At 52.7% G+C, this 17,173-nt stretch overlaps 1 protein-coding gene across 18 annotated transcripts in view; it reads left to right on the top strand.

Moving 5' to 3' along the window:
* JAKMIP3 (Janus kinase and microtubule interacting protein 3) overlaps window positions 1–5,197 on the top strand; it is a 76,390-nt gene extending 71,193 nt beyond the window's left edge. For 16 of the 18 annotated variants that reach the window (XM_063101945.1, XM_063101939.1, XM_063101940.1 and 13 more), the window contains 3 exons: window positions 1,817–2,020; window positions 3,746–3,811; window positions 5,147–5,197. In XM_063101945.1, the coding sequence (XP_062958015.1) occupies window positions 1,817–2,020; window positions 3,746–3,811; window positions 5,147–5,197 (321 nt within the window). The remainder of the gene's footprint in view (window positions 1–1,816; window positions 2,021–3,745; window positions 3,812–5,146) is intronic. The other 2 variants (XM_063101947.1, XM_063101956.1) reach the window with 1 other exon arrangement.
* The last annotated feature ends 11,976 nt before the right edge of the window (window positions 5,198–17,173 follow it).

Genomic DNA, 17,173 nt, shown 5'->3' on the forward strand with positions numbered 1-17,173 from the left:
TGTGAGACGCTGTGTGGGGGCCTCTTCCTGTGAGACGCTGTGTGAGGGCCTCTTCCTGTGAGACGCTGTGGGGGGACCTCTTCCTGTGAGACGCTGTGTGGGGGCCTCTTCCTGTGAGACTCTGTGTGGGGGCCTCTTCCTGTGAGACGCTGTGGAGGGGCCTCTTCCTGTGAGACGCTGTGGGGGGCCTCTTCCTGTGAGACGCTGTGTGGGGGCCTCTTCCTGTGAGGCACTGTGGAGGGGCCTCTTCCTGTGAGACGCTGTGTGGGGGCCTCTTCCTGTGAGACGCTGTGGGGGGACCTCTTCCTGTGAGACGCTGTGTGGGGGCCTCTTCCTGTGAGACGCTGTGTGGGGGCCTCTTCCTGTGTGACGCTGTGGGGAGGGCACTTCCTATGAGACGCTGTGTGGGGAGCCTCTTCCTGTGAGGCACTGTGGGGGCCTCCTCCTGTTTGATTCCGTCTGGTGGTCTCTTTTGCACTTTCCACAGCAGGCTACGTGTTTGCTGTGCACACTTGTTTTTTGTCACTGCCTCAGCATGCACTTGTCGGTGCATAGTTAGCCTTTGCCATTGTATTTTATCTTTCATTCACAAGGGTGGCACGGACTGAGGCCCGGTGCCCTCAGGTGTTTTCCACACTGCTCTGCAAACTGGGGAGCCACAACATGGTTTGAAGGAGAAAGGCTGGTCCCTGGTGCAGCAGTAGTGCAGACCTGGCTTCTGCAGGACATGGGTGGGGAAGGCTTGTGGCCTCGCTGAGGGCATGAGGATCCTCCAGGTGGCCCATCGCTCGTTCTCTGAGATGTCCTTGTCTGTAGAAAAGGTCATGATAAACACCTCCTGTTCCAGCTTTATGATGAGGCTTTGTGATGTTAATTCTAAGCCAGCACTCAGCCATGTTTATGTTAAATAGCTGGAGCTCATCTTCGACACACTAAGCTCTTGCTCTAAGCGGTGGCAGTTGATGTGGGAGGGTGAACTGGTTGTGGCAGCTGGGGACAGTTTATTTTGCTGTTGTCAAGAACAATAAAATGTAACTGAGGCCCAAAAGATTTTTCTCACTTCCTAAAATTTCTAAAGCAAAAGGAGTGTTCACAATCATTTTGCCTGAAGAAAAAGAAACATTCATGCCTGAAGATGTTACATTTTTGATGGGAAGAAAGGGCTTCTGAAGTTTGAGAATTTTGTGTTTTTCAAAGAATATATCAATAGGATTTCCTGAAGAGAAAGTTTAAAAGTACTGCAGATCAAATTGATGAACCCTAGGAATTTATAAAAAGCTTTGTATTTTGGCCGCTGAGTTAGAGCGAAGTTCTCATTTTACATGGATCCGTGTTGGTTTCTCGGTCATGAATGAGGATTTAGGGAAGCAGCAGGGGTGGTGCCCGGCTTTCCTCTTTCTCTGTGTCTCTGTACACAGCCAGCTCCCAGCCCACACCGCCCGCCACCCCCAGCTCCGACCTCTGCCTCAGCTCCTGCCCTCACAGCTCAGCTCTTCCCTCACCTCCACGTCACTGTGACCTGCCCCTGGCCCGGGGCTTCCAGGCCCTGGCTTACACTTCACCTGATGATCTTACTGCTTCTAGGTTCTTCTCATGGATGGAGGGGGAGTGGTATGTGGGGTTCCAGGTCCTTCTCCAGAGATTGTGGAGAGCACTGTGCCCACTAAGTGCTGCCCACCGCCTCTCTGCTCTTCTTGGTGGATGGCCTGGCCTCCTGTTGCTCTTTCTGAAAGGCCAGGGCTGTCCAGCCCTCGGGGAGGACAGGTCAGTTCCAGGGAGAAGATGAGGACTAATGCATCTGCCCTCCCACCCCCAGCACATCCTGGAGCTGGAAGCCATGCTGTACGACGCCCTGCAGCAGGAGGCCGGGGCCAAAGTAGCCCAGCTGCTGTCAGAGGAGGAGCGCGAGAAGCTCAAGGTGGCCGTGGAGCAGTGGAAGCGCCAGGTCATGAGTGAGCTGCGTGAGCGGGATGCCCAGATCCTGCGGGAGCGCATGGAGCTGCTGCAGCTGGCACAGCAGGTGCATGGGCAGCGAAGGGCCAGTGGAGGGGTGGGGACTAAGACCTGGCAGGATGGCCTAGGCAGTATCTCATGGCTGAGCCTTCCATCAGCCATACCCACAAACAGCCACATCATCCAACAGCCACTTCATCCAATAGCCATGCCCTCCAATGGCCACACCTCCAATAGTCACACCCTCCAATAGCCACACCTCCAATGGTCACACCCTCCAATGGTCACACCTCCAATGGTCACACCCTCCAATGGACACACCTCCAATGGACACACCTCCAATGGTCACACCCTCTAATAGTCACACCTCCAATGGTCACACCCTCCAATGGTCACCCCTCCAATGGTCACACCCTCCAATGGACACACCTCCAATGGACACACCTCCAATGGTCACACCTCCAATGGTCACACCTCCAATGGTCACACCCTCTAATAGTCACACCTCCAATGGTCATACCCTCCAATGGTCATACCCTCCAATGGTCACACCTCCAATGGTCACACCCTCCAATGGTCACACCCTCCAATGGCCACACCTCCAATGGTCACACCCTCCAATGGTCACACCCTCCAATGGCCACACCTCCAATGGTCACACCCTCCAATGGTCACACCTCCAATGGTCACACCCTCCAATGGACACACCTCTAATGGACACACCTCCAATGTTCACATCCTCCAATGGACACACCTCTAATGGCCATGCTCTATGGCCTAGCCCTCCTGCCAGACTGCCCCATCAGACTAGCCTTTGAGGTGAGTTGTTGAGGCCTCTGGGTGGCAATTCCCCTCTTTTGGACTCCTGACTGCTCGGTCTCCTCCATGACACCATCCTCTGATGTTAAGGGCATTGTCTGGCAACAGTAGCTGTTGTATTTCTCTTGGCATCAGGGGCATGCTGGGATCTCAGGCCCAATGGGCCAGTTCAGTTCTAATGGGAGGTGAGGAACCCTGTTAGACTGGGCAGCCCTGATGTGTACAACATGCTCTTCTGCGTGTGCTGGGTTGGGCTGATAGTGGCTTTTATGAATATGTTCCATGTTAAAAACACCCCAAATGCAAAAGTTGCAACTTGCAAATTCAGATGAACTAGTGCACCATATGCTACTGTACCGTGACCCTTAGTGGCTAATGCCAGGCAGAGGGTTGGTCAGCTACCAGGGGATTGGTCAGCTACGAGGACAGTCGCTGCTAGCCCCTTTACTTGTCATTCTCCCCAGCAGCCCCTGTGGGCTCCAGCAGCAGTCAGGGGGAGGCCGGTCACCTGCAGCCCCCCTTGGTCCCATCAGATGGGCTGTGGCCAGAGCTCAGCTGCTTTCAGGCCCCAGGCACAGGTGTCACCCTTGCTAGAAAAGTCCGAGTGACTGGCTTTGAGCCCTGTGGCTGCTCCTTGCACTGTTGTAAGAACATTTGGGGACTGTGGATTAATCCCTTTCTGTCTCCTTGGGTGTCTGGCATTATGATTTATGACCTGAAGCTGCAGGAGATGGAAGGCTATTTCTCCCACCAGGGAAGTGTGGCGGTGGGGAAGGCCCTCGGCTCCCTATTGGAGCGAAGCAGCAAACTGAGAACAGCTGTGTCTGTGTTGCTAGCCTCAGGCCACTAGGGTGTGGAGCGGCACGCCAGCTGCTCTGTGACCACACACGAGTGAAAATCTTGAAAGACTTTTTTGCACTTAGTTTCACCAATGCTCTGATTATTCAAGATTTTCCTCCCTTTAACATTACAGAGAATTAAAGAATTAGAAGAAAGAATAGAAGCTCAGAAGAGACAAATAAAAGAACTGGAGGAAAAGGTAAAATGAATGCAATTTGGGGGCTTTTCTTGCTAACGGAGCTTATAGATAGAGGTGAACAGGAGCTGTCACTCAGCACGCGTCTCTGGGGAGGAAATAGACGTAGAGTGTAATAGTTACAGTAGGCGCCCCACCTGGAATTCAGGGTAGAGTTGGGCAGAATGAGGTTTTAGGTAGCTGCAAGGTCTCTGGCCCAGGAGGCAAGAGCCCCAGGTCTAAGAAGCCCTGCTCCAACGACCCAGCTATGCCACCCCAAAGGAGCCAGTCAGTTTTCCCATCTGACGCTGTGTGACCCGTGACGTGGGCTCCCTTTCAGTGCAATGTCCTGGGCTTGCTAAAGCCTTTGATCCCTCCAAGTCCAACAGTTGTGTTGGTCTAAAAATCAGTTTTCTGAAAGACAGGCTGTGGGTTTTCCCCTTGACAGCAACAGGAGTCTTTTCTTTTCTGGTCCTTAAACAACTGCTCCAGGCTCTGAAACTCCGGGTGCCAAAGCGCAGTTAGGTTGGGGCTGCCCAGGAAGGCTTGTCTGCTCCTTTCTCTGGATCTCCACACCTCGCAGAGCCACTGACTCAGCACTCCCCAACTCAAGGTGAAGGGAGCACACCCAGAGAGACCCCTGACTGTGGAGTTTTGCTGACTCGCCGAGCAGTTCTTGACTGGTTCTGCCTGTGGGTGAATCTCACCAAAGTGACAGGCTCAACTGAGCGCCAAGTGAAGCAGCCAGGGGGACCCACCTTGCTGTCTCATCTGTTCAGGAGAGAATAGGAGGGTGGGGTTTGGGTAGGACCCCCCCTACGGTCAGCATGTTCTTGGCCCAGCCCGAGGAAGAGCCTGCAGACATTCTGTGTGCCCCAGGAGAGATGGGGCCCTCTGGACACCAGTCACCTTATACCTGCTCTGGTTGTGCTTTTTTGCTTTGAATGGAACTGGGAACAAGATATTGCCACAGGAACATTCATGTCTCCTGGCATTTGGAAGGGCTTCCCACAAGACTTTCATCAGCATTATTAGCCAATTAGTGCTCTCAACGTACTCTCTTGTGACAGGTGGTGGTGGGTCCCCACTCATGGGGAAGGGAACTGAGCCCCCGAGAGGCTCACTGGGCATGTAGCCCCCAACTAGTGCCCACATCCGGGTTCTGGACAGTGCGAGGTCCCCTGAGCGCCTCCCTGGGGGTCGCAGCACCATCAGCTCAGACCCAGGGATTCCCCACAGAGTCCAGCTGAGCTCCGTCTTGTTCTGTGTGTAGTCGCACAGTATTCCTGCCAGAAGCACTACAAACTCTTTTTTCTCTCTCTTTCCTTCCGTTTCTCCATCCTCCCCTCTCCTTTTCAGTTTTTATTTTTGTTCTTATTTTTCTCCTTAGCTTTCATTCTCTGGTCATAGTTCGTCTTGGCAGCCTGACATGGTGAGTATTTCATTGACTGGTGTCCTCTGGCGAGGGTCCCACGTCCAGGCCAGGGAGCTGCCTGTCTGCTGTTTGATAAACAGGAAGGCGACACCCAGGGCTTCAAAAGGCTTGTTAAAAAGCTACCAAGTGCCCTTCAGAAACCAGACACCCCTCTGGGGTCAGGATTCAGAGAGAGGGCATCACCGTCGGAGGCTGCAAGGCACGCCTGCCTTTCTCGAGGACGAGGGGAGAGAGTCCCCGTGGCTCCTGGAGGGAAGCAGAGCTGGCAGAACACGGTCGTTTCATGTTTCATGATTTTCTTTGTCCTTTTCCGGTTGGTGCTGAGCACAAGCTTGGCTTATGTCTCCCTGGCACAGGGGATCACTCCCCAACGTCCCGGGAATAGTGCTAGACTGTAGGGTCCCTGATGCTACCTGCAGGCAAAGGCCACACGCCAGTGTCTGATCGTTGCTTCCTTCCTAAAGGAGACAAGATGACAAGTAGGAAGGAAAGTCGCTCGGTTCTCAGGTCTCTGCCCTCCAGAGGGTGCCGGAGGGCGCTTCTCTCCAGAACAGTGGTCATAAGCAGGACACCTTTCCCCGCAGCCCTGACCCCCAGCCTCTGCACTCTGGCTGAGCAGGGCACAGGCTCCCTGACTTCTGTGCTCTGTGTCTCTTTCCTTTCAGCCCCCCGAGGAGTCGGACCCCTTTCTTCTAGTGGGACCAGAGAGTGGCAGGTGCTGGCAGCATGACAGGACATTGCGTCTCATCCCTGAAGGCCCAGGAGGACTTGGTCTCTGCGCACCCATGCTATGGAGGAGGAGGGGAAGGGGCTCTGAGCTGGCAGAAAGCTCCCGAGCACCCTGAGTGGGGGCCACTGTCCATGCCGGATGAGCCAGAGTTAGAGCAGCTCTGCTGGCTGGAGCTTCCAGGAGGGGCCTGGCCTTGCCTGGTGACCTTGGGGTCCCTCCTCCTGGGCAGCCCCCATCCCAATTACAGGGATGTGGACATTCCCTGCCAAGCAGGGGTGACAACCGCTTCTGTGCAGGAGCACGCACTCCGGGCCCTCCACCTCCCCTCTAGGTTCCCATAGTAACCGTCACTTCATGTCCCAAAGGAAGATTTTCAGAAACCACACAGGCTTATATCCCTGACGACAAAATGAAGGCTGTGGCCTCAGTGGTGACCTTCATTCAAGGGAGCCAGGAGGGTTCATCGGGGACAGTCCCCAAGGGGATGCCCCTGACTCCTTGGCACACAGTGACAATGCTGTGACTTGCACTGGGGTGCTGAGCACCCGCTGTCGGACACATCCCACTCCTACCCATATTCATTACGTCATCATCTCCATGGGGACAGACAAGAGCCGTGGCCACTGCGGGCTGCTCTGTGCCCTCAGCCCTCTGCCTCCTCAGCCCGAGACATGAAGCCAAAATCCTGCCCAAACCGCTGGCTGGGAGCGCGGTGGGACTGGCCCAGGGGAGGGTTAGGGAGCATGGCGATGGGCAGCATGCTCGGGGCAGACCCTGCCAGGAAGGAGCCTGACCTCGGAGAGCGTGGATGCCAGAGGCCGCCTCTGATAGCACAGCCCCGGGAGCTGCAGAGGCCCTGGACGCCCAGCCCACCGGGCCTGAAATGCCCTCAGCCACAGGCCTGAGCCCAAGGGTGGCAGACCAGCCAAAGACGGCTGCAGCCGGCCTGGCCCAGGGCCTCTGCACACAAGGAGCAAAGCCCAGGCAAGGTGACAGCAGATGCACCTGGGACTATGTGGACGTTGGGAGGAAGCCCAAGTCCAAGTGGCTGACAGGTGAGGTGACAGAAGATGCACCTGCAGCCCTGCAGACATCAGGAGGGAGCCCGAGTCCAGGTGCTCACAGGTGAGGCGATGGCACCTGCCCTGCTGGGCAGCCCATGCAGGGGGACAGGCCTCCTTTCTGGCCTGCTGATGCTGCTCAGTCAAATGTGGCCACATTTGAGATGTGAGTTAAATTCACTGACACATCCACCCCCCCATCCCCAGCAGTGGGAGCCTGGGTGTCTAAACAGGTGGCGTGGGATGGGGCAGGCTTCTCCGTCACCACCTCTTGGCCCCAGAAATGGGCCTGGCCACATGTGTGTTTGGGGGCTGTGGGTCTCTGGCAGTCTCTGCTGCTCAGCATAGACTTCCGGTGGCCCAGAAAACATTGTGGCCACAGAGGCATGGTGGGCAAGTGGTCCTGGTCCTGGTGGCATCTCCCCAGCTGGAAGAGCCTGAGTGCTTCCCATGCGGCGTGGTGGGAGCTGCCTCTAGGGTGCAGCAGAGGCTGTGGGCAGGGCACAGCACAGGGGCCCGGCACATGCCCCCAAGTGGCACAGATCAGCTCTGCTCCTGCTCTTGGGAAAACTTTCTCGTGTGTGCACCCATCCTCCGTTGTCTCTGTGTGCGCGAATGTGAGCGCTCACCCACACTCACCAGGCTTGCAGCTGTGGAGCCGCTCTGTGTGGCTCTCCACTTTGTGCCTGTCTGTTCCGTGTGTCCGGCCACTCTGGGGAGGCGCAGTGGGCCGGCTCCCCCAGCAGAGAATGAGCATCGGGAAGAGGGAAGGACATATTGTTGCTGAACTTTTCTTTACAAGCTGGATTTGCTCGCGAGGGCTCATGTGCGGACCAGTCCAGCTCTAATGGAGGGCATGTGGGTTCTGCAGGTGGCAGTGGTCGGACTCCTGGGCCCACTCAGGAAGCACTCTGCCTTCCAGACCCCCCCCCCCAAAGAGCCTCCTGGACCTCCCCACAGAGGGGCTGTGCAGGGGATTCTAGGACAACAGATGCTGTGGACCTGCTTATCAGAAAGGTGACGTTTCGTTCCTCTTTGTGTCAGGTTCTGAGTGTTCTTAGAGATGCATCTTGCATAACAGCATTGTTGTTAGTGGGGGACGGGCACCCTTGGCACAGGGTGGTATCTGGCCTCTGCATCCCTTTAGGTAAGCACAGCACAGCCTCTGGCTGGACAGTTCACTGCAGAGACTCCTTCTAGAAGGGAGCACAACAGGCCTGGCCCAGCCCTGTCCTGGAGATGCCCACCGTTAGCCACGTGAGGGCACCCCAACCCAACAAGCCCTTCAAGGCATGTTGTACAGGACCCAGGAGCTCAGGGCTGCCTTTCAGGGTAGCTTTGGCACAGTCCTTGAGCTGTGTCCTGTTGTGTTCAACTAAGCGCTGAGCACTCTAAGTACTGCATTTCTAATTGCTTGTCAAGGACAGTTCATGACCACAGGTTGTTGAGCTCCACCTCCCTCAAAGGTCGCCTGTGGCCACGTGAAGGACGGTGAACGCCTTTCAGTGCAGCAACACATGCCTGTATGGAAACGCACCCTGAGAGTACCTGGAGAGGTCCCCTGAGTGGCATCCTTCTCCCAGCCCTGGGCAGGCCAGGCCGTGGCTCTCTGGACTACTTCACCATGTGCAGGGGCAGGTGGACTGTCCAGAGCTTGGAAGGCCACTCTGTGGCCTGAGCCATGATCAGGTCCCATGCACAGAGCGTGTTAGGGCCAGGCACGGAGGGCTGGGAGCCCAGGAGCAGGGCTGAGGCATCTTTCCAGGGAGCCGGGCCCCTCCCAGGCTTCCCTCTGTAGCCTCTAGGACCTGGATGCTGATAGACAGCCTCCCTGGATGGAACCGTGTCATGGACATTGGGCCTGGAGGTGACTTGGACCATCTCCCATTTGCAGGGTGTTCACATTGGGGCAGACAAGGTGGAGGGGCCATGCTGTCATTGGGGAAGGGCAGCGGAGTCAACGACAGCAGAACTGGGCTGCACACTAATGGGCTGGGCGTCGTCCCTTGGCTGGAGGGCTGGCATGCTGCAAAGCAGCCTCAAGGCAAGAGTCAGATGCTCTCCAAGGTTGGCGGGCACAGCTACACAAAAGAAGCAAATTCTCTTCTCACCCAGCCACCAACTCCCAGGATCAGGGAGAGAGCTCTTGAGCCCTAATGGAGTAGGGAAAAGTATGTGAACCAGTCAGCACTGGGGTCCTGTGGCCCCACGTAAAATTATTAGCCCCGGACGTTCAACAAGGGCTAGTCACCGTGGCCCAGCAATGACCTCTGATGCGGACAGGGAGAAGACCAGCAGGCTGAATGCCTCCCTGCCTGGCAGCTGCACCGGGTGACAATGCCCCTTTAAGTGTGTTCGGTCAAGTGAGCGGAGGACGGCGATGCCTCCTGAGGCTGCTTATGTGGTGGCCGTGGGGCGCAGCGCTGGGCCACTGCGCTCATCCAAAACGAGGCTGCTGTTCGCCCTCTTAGGGATGCTCTCCCACTGCCTTCGAGTTTGCCAGTCCCCAGCGAGTCTGAAGGACATCAGGAAGAGCTGCCGTCTAAATCTGCAGCCGGTGAGGGGTCTTTCATGCTGTAACCCCCACTCCCAGCCCGGGACCACCAACCCCATCGCTCACAGGAAGCAGCAGGCCCCTCCGGCCCCGGCTCGGCAGGTCCAAGGCCGTGCGCCTGCCTCCATACCAGGGACCTCTTCGGGAGCGCCTTTTTAGTACACGTCTTGGCACAGTGAATGCAACACCGGAAGTTAACGTGCTCTCTAATGAAGCATCTTCGTTCCCCCCAATTAGCTTCTTAAAAATTCTTTTATTCTGGAATAATTTTAGACTTCAATTTGCAGAATCGTGTCGAATCCTTGTTACCCTCCCTCCCCAGCTCCCCGGTGTCGATAGCTCGCACGTCACGGTACACTTTCAAAGCTGAACTGACCACAGACGTGACTCGGGTTTCTCCGGGTTTTCTGCTGGTCGAGGTCCTCCTTCCGTTCCAGGATCCCACACTGCATTTAATTATGCGACTCAGTCCCTCCAATCGGTGACAGTTTCTCAGTTTTTCCTCATCATTCTTAACTTGACACTTCGATAAGAAATGGTTGTTTATGTCGTAGAACGGCCCTCAGTTTGATTTGCCTGATGTTTTACGTTGAGGTTGTGCATTTTGGGGCAAGAATACTGCAGCAGTGATGGACCTTAAATGTATCATGTCAGCGGGTGCCTGATGTCAATATATTTTATCACTGGTGACATTAACCTTCACCACTTGGGTAAGGTGGTGGCTGCCATATTTTCCACTGAAAAGGCCCCTTTGTAATTATTATATGTGTAGAGGGGAATGTTTAAACTATGCAAATGTCCTGTTTCTCAAACCTTTGCCCACTAATTTTATCATCCATTAGTGGATCTTTCCTGCAACAATTGTTACTGCGGTGTTCTAACGCTGATTTTCTATTCCCTCGTTCCTTCTATTTTATTAACTAGAAATTTTCTGTAGAGAAGACCTGCCCCTTCTCTCCTATTTCTTTCTTTATCCATTTATTTATATCAGTTGGATTCATGGCTATTTATTCGGGGGGGGCTTGGTTAGTTTTGGGGGGTTCTTTTTGCCACAAAACAAGTCTTAATACATTTAAAAAGACTAAGGTCATAGAAAATGTGTTCTCTGACCAAAAGAACACAAGGAAACTTAGAAAATTCACAAATGTGCGGAAATTAAACAGCATTCTCCTAAATAAACCATAGGTAAAAAGAAAAATCACAGGGAAATTAGAGAGTACATTGAGATAAAAATCAAAGCACAACATATCAAAATTTATAGAATACAGGGCTCATGCAATGCTTAGAGGAAAATTTACACTTGTAAACACCTATGTTAAAAATAAGAAAAATCTCAAATCAGTAATGTAAACTTGTACCTTAAGAAAATAGAAAAAGAAGAGCAAACCAAACCAAAAGCAAACATAAGTAGGAAATAACAAAGATTACAAAAGAAATATATGAAATAGGGAATTAAACAATAGAGAAAATCAACAAAACCAAAAGTTGACTCTTGAGAAAGATCAACAAAATTTGCAAACCTTTATCTAGACTGACCAAGAAATAAGACAGAAGACAGAAATTACTAAAATCAGAAATAAAGCCGGGGCATGGTAGAGCAGTTGCTTCTCCTTTTACGCTGGGTTGGGCTTTGGGGAGAGACTCCATTGGTGACTCTCCTTGTGTCACTGCAGTAGAGTGTCTGGCAGGGCACCTGCACAGTGGCTGTGGCTACTGCTGTGTCATCGAGCCACTTTTGCAGCAGCCGTGGCTATGGCGGTGGCTGTGGTGGGCCATCCACATGGAAGTGGTGTTTTTGGTGTGCTCCTTGCCTGCTTCCAGGCAGGGGATGCTGCCCTCAGCTCCTGCCCAGGACCATGGGCACATTCTGTTTCTTGCCTGCTTTTGAGCAGAGGGGCTATTCTGTGGGTTATAATCCAACACCATCACTGATTATTTTCCTGCTTAGATCACCCAGCTGATACCATATTTTCATCGTTTTTCAGGTTGGCAGCCATGTCCTTTCGACATGCCCTTTCTCTTTTTCTGAGGACTTTCTTACTTTCTGTTGCCACAAGATGTGCCAAGCTTACCTTGTATCGCACCTGCCCCGGGGTGGGAATCAACTCCTTCTCCAGGAGCTCTGGTTCCTTTGTTGGAGAATGGTGTTTAGAAACCAAAGTCTCTGGATCTGAGTGTGCTTGTTGTTACTGGGGCGACATTATTCCTGGGACCTTGCAGGGAACAGAGCTTGGAAATATGTATGTTCTAACCTTTGCATCCCCCCACATCTGTGCGTATCTATCTGTCTGTCTCTACCATCTGTCTATCTATTCACCCATCCACCTGTCATCTATTTCTGTTATAAAGCCATGCGTTCCTGATGATACCTCCAACTCCAGGCCTGCAACGCAAGGTTCATTCCAGCCTCCCCCAGTCTCGTGTGTAACCTCTGTCTTTGATTCTCAATATCTACATTATATTTGCTAAATGTTCACTCTTAGAAGATACACGAAGTCGTTTCAGAATTCTTAGCCCTTGCCCTGTAAGAACAAATTTACTAACTAGAGTACAGTGTTTGTGTAGTTCTCTTTGTCCTTGCCTTACCGTAGCCGTAGAAACTGTCGTCGTCCCAACCAGCTTAGGTGACTTCGTTGCTTCCTCGCCCTCTCCAGGGGTAGTTGTGCCATGCACTTGTGATACTGTTAGGTCCCTTCGTTTCACCTTGTATTACATTTTTGGGTTTCCCCACATATTGAGTTGTTTTAAATTTACACATAGTGAAGTTTATGGTTTGTGGTGGCTTGTGGTTGTCTGTGCTCGTTCTCTGGGTTTTGGTCCAGTACCCAGCACCACAATCATGACACAGACAGTCCCACCCCTCCCGCAGTCCCTCACACTGCCTCTGCAGCCAGCACCTCCCCCACCCCTCTTCTTGCACCCCTGGTCTGCTTCCCATCCTTTCAGTTTGGCTATTTTCAAGTCATATAAATGGAATCGTGTAATATGTAGCTTTGGGGATGTGGCTGTGTTAACTTAGCAAAGCCTATTTGAGATTCCTCTGTGCTGCTGTGTGACTGTTATTTGTTTATGGTGCTGAGTGGCGTTCCAGCGTGTGGATACTCCCGTGTACCCAGTCTATCCGTAGCTGGAGGACATCTGCATTGTCCCCGTTTTTGTCGATTATGAATAGAACTGCGCTGAACATTCGTGTATGGGTCTTTGTTTGAATGTGAGTCCTCATTTCTGTTTGGTAAATCCCTAGGATTGGGATTTTTGGATCATATGGTAAGTGTATGTTTAATGAATAAGAAACTGTTGTCCGGAGTGTTTGCGCCATTTTGAATTCTCGCCAGCATGTACGAGAGCCCCTGTTGCTCCGTGCCCTCACGGGGCTCAACGTGGCCAGTCTTCCTCTGTTTGTTCGTTCATTCTAGTAGGGGTACAGCAGCTAGCTTATTTTGGTTTTAATCTGCATTTCTCTCTCTTTTTTTGTGAACTATAAAGATTTCTATTGCCTAAAATATTCACTGACATGGCAAATGTTCCTGTTTGAAGAAACCAGGCCACAGAATAGTAATTGGCATTTCTCTAATGACTAATAGCTGTTGAGCCTCTTTTTATGTGTTGATTTTCCATCCATATTTTATTTTGATGAAGTATCTATTCAAATCGTCTGCTCATTTTTGAATTGGATTATTAGCTTTCTTATTATTGAGTTTTGAGACTTCTTTATATATTCCAGATACATGCCTTTATCAGGTATACAGCTCAAAAGTATTTTCTCTCTTTTGTCTTTTGAAGAGAAATATGTTCTTAATTTTGAAGAAGTCAAATTTACAACTTTTTTAAATGGGTTGTGCTTTTTGGTGTTGGAACAAAGAAAGCATTGCCTGACTCAAAGTCACAAATACCTTATCCCGTGTTTCCTCCTAGAATTGTATGGTTTTATGTCTTACCTTTAGAAAACCTGTAATTCATTTTGAGTTAATTGTTTGCATATGGGATGCAACATGGACTGAAGTTTATGTTTTGCATGTGAATGTCCATCGCCACGTGTCCTCATCTCCCCCTACCCCCATTGTAAAGAACTCCTCCTCTTTTTGATTAAAATCCCCTCTGCTTAACTGGACCCATTCCCTGCTCTGGGTCAGCATGGTCCTGGCTGGAGTTTACCCCCGAACTGTGTCACTGCACACTGAGAGGCAAGATGGGGTACAAGGGCTGCTGCTGCGTTGTCCTCTGATCTGGCCATGCCAGGCACATCTGGTCCCCATTTGATCCTGGGGGTGGGGCTGGATCTCCAGGGACCATGGCTGTTCTAGTTCAGGGTCTGGAAGCTCAAGATGTGTTAGATTAACTGTCAGCAGATTCAGATTTACTGCTCCTAACAGAGCCAGCACCTGAATGCCAATGAGCAGCCCCGCTCCTTCTAAGCTCGGTCACGGAGTGTTCACACCGCGCTGCCGCCCCGGTGGACCAGAAATAATGGCTGTAGTGTCATTTCTGAAATCCAGGGATAAGCTGCTTTCATTCAGAATATGTCCATGTTTAATGAGCATTGTGCACATACAGTACAGGAAATATCTCTAACATTCTCCATCACAACTCAACGAAATTTTCTTCTTGAATTTGTGTACGTTGTTTTTTTAAAAAAAGGAACAAAAGGTGAGATGTTTAGAAACGGTTCACCCAAGTGTGAACAGTTAGTTCTTTGAGGCTGCTCCATCCCAGGGCATTTGCTAAGCTCACGAGAAAGCGTCCCCCGGGCTCTCCTGGGGAACACCCCAGTGCAGCCTGTCTCTCTTGGAAGCAGGGGCAGGGGACGCCTACCGAGCTGGTGGCCCTGCCCTCGTGCGCTGCAATGCTGTCTGGAGGTTCCAGTCAGGGTGCTTTGTCAGCCTGGGCTCAGCCCAAAATGGAAGTGAGGAGGGCCTGGGTCTGAGGTCAGCGTGTGCTTGTCTGATGGCAGGTGCAATGCCCGTGAGGTGTCCCCTCATCTGGAGCCACGATGGTCATGTTGCATTAGCGTTTCCGAGTCAGTGGCTTAAGGGTCCTGCTGGTGGGTGCTGCTGACTTGCGGCTCCGGCTCTGTGCCCTCTTTCCTCACCACAGGAATTGTCTTTATTCATTTCCCTGGTGCACGGGATTGCCCTAGTCCTGAGCTGGTACCTGCTACCCTTTCGCCGTTGTCTGCGAATGGCCCACGTGATTGCTTTGTTCTTTCATGTTTACAACCTCCATGGGCCCACCACCCACCACAGACACCCACCTCCATCCTTACGGCGGCCCACCCATCCCCTCCCCCATGAGAGCTCTGTGCAGAGGTTAGGGGCAGACTCGCAAGTTTCTAACAGGTGTAATGTTTATTGTTCTTTGAGCTTTTGTTAAGAAGTTATCCTTTGGATGTATATTTTTATATTTAATATCATTGTGCTAAGATTCAGCCTCGTGCACCATCTGAGGCATGTGACTTCCTGTGGGTCTTTACCTCCCCTTGGATGAACATCTGGGTTATTTCCAGGTTTTGGCTCTTGTGAATGGTCCTTCTTGAATATTCTTGCAAAGTCTCAATGTGCTGGTGCAGGGGTGGAAACGCTGGTCACACAAATACGAATGTTCGGCTTTAGGAGATAGTGCCAAACTCCTCCATTTCATATTGGTTTCAGAGCTACTTACGTTGCTCTATGTTCAGGATCTTTCTGTTTTCACCTCATGACAAAGATGTTTCTCAAATGTTACTAGGTGACTTGCATGAAATCTCAGACAGAGATTGAATAACTGGCTTGAAACCGAGTCTATCCCTTCCGCCTTTTATTGCTCTATTATATAGTTTATTCTTTTCAGCCAGCAGCTTCTGGCCTGTGGCTGTCTTGAGATCTGTAATGTAACCATCTTGGTAAAAGCAATAATGGATCTTTTTACTAGCATGACCAGGAGGCTGTTTATAAGAGATGTCATTATTAGAGAAGTCAGTGTCAGAAAAGATAGCTGGGCAACCCCAACTAGGACTGAGAGCAGCTGCTAGTGACCCAGATAGGAAGCAAAACTAAGCCAATGGAGAGCAGGTAGCAAGTGGGCGCATGGGTGTGGGCACACACAGGCCTGTGCATTGGTGTGTGTGTGTGTGTGTGTGTGTGTGTGTGCACGCGCGCACAGCTATGCATTTGGTTGTGTGCATATGTGCACACACCTATGCATTTTGTTGTGTGCACATGTGCATACACACTTGTGCATTTGGTTGGGCATGTGTGTGCGCACACCTGTATATTTGGTTGTGTGTATGTGTGCATACATGAGCATTTGGTTTTGTGTGTGCGCATGTGCACCTGTGCATTTGGTTGCGTGTGTGGTCAGGCAGAGGCCTGGGAGGCTCGGCAGTGGATTCTGTCCCCACACAAGATTTTCTGACCAGCAAGTGGGGATTGTACCCATATGAGAGCAAGTTACCCTTCTCTCCAGAAAGGACTGCCTGAAGTGCCAGCCCTGGCCCAGGTAACTCTGGGCTGATGTGGACTTGGTGGGATCCTGGGTGCTCAGATGGTTGGAAGGCGGGAACTCAGAGCCAGAGAGTAGCACCAGCCTTGGTCCATCCTGCACCATGAACGAAGCCCCAGAAGCTTCCGCCCTGCCCCCATTCCTGGAATTGTACCCCCTCTCTTTCCCCCAGACACAGCCCCTCGCTGTAGTGGTACTCACAGGAACGGGGGTGGGGCCTCTGGGTAGAGCAGGAGGACAGTGACCCCCACCCCCCCGCTCCTGCTGAGCCCAGTGAATGGCAGAGCTGAGATGCTGTGCTGCCCGGGGCTGTGTCACCCTAGGCTTGGTGCCCCCACACTCTCCAGAGCCTCGGGGGGTGCCTCTCCAAGGGCTTGGTGTAAGGGCCTTGCTGTCCCTGTCAGTATGGCCAAGCCTGCTGTGGCCCCTGCTGGGCTGCGTCCCATCAGTGCTCTGGGCTTCCCCATCCAGGGCAGAAGCCAAAGCAGCCTGCAGAGGGTCAGGAGTCTTCTACAAGCAGAGAGTATGTGGGCCTGGTGGCAGCCACTGGGCTGAAGGCAGGAAGGGGAAAGAGGTAGAGCCAACGCGGGGCAGGCAGGGACAGAGCCCAGCACCCACCTGGCAGTGGGAGCCACAGGGGCTGCTGTATGGGTGCCCATCCAGGAAGCCCGGGGTGGGGGTCCTGAAGTCCAGCGTGTGAGACCCCCAGTCCTGTGCCTTTAAGCAAGACCACCCCCACCGCCCACCCCCATGCGTCCTCTGGCAGAAGCAGCCCAAGGCACTGCGCTGTTCCCGCTGTTCCCAGCAGATGTGCCACAGCCTCCATCCAGCCTTTCTCTCCCTTCACCTGGCCCCCGCTGTGGGACCATCTTCTGTCCCCGTGTCCCCTCCTTCTGGCTGCTCAACTGGGATGGGCCCCTTGGGCTGCCCATCCCTCCCTCTCTCAGTTGGGTCTGCTCCAGGGGCTTCTGGCCCTACCAGCTCCTGGCTCCCGGAGGAAAGGACAGAATAGAGGCTGCCAGGAGCTCCCAGAGGCAGCTCTGGGCAGAACAGACAGAAGCATGGGCACTGCACTTCCTAGGCTGCCGCCGACCTTCTCCCCTGCCCTGGCTCCACCTGCCCCGGCACC

Source organism: Cynocephalus volans, chromosome 7 (assembly GCF_027409185.1).
Source record: "Cynocephalus volans isolate mCynVol1 chromosome 7, mCynVol1.pri, whole genome shotgun sequence".
NCBI classification, from domain to species: domain Eukaryota; kingdom Metazoa; phylum Chordata; class Mammalia; order Dermoptera; family Cynocephalidae; genus Cynocephalus; species Cynocephalus volans.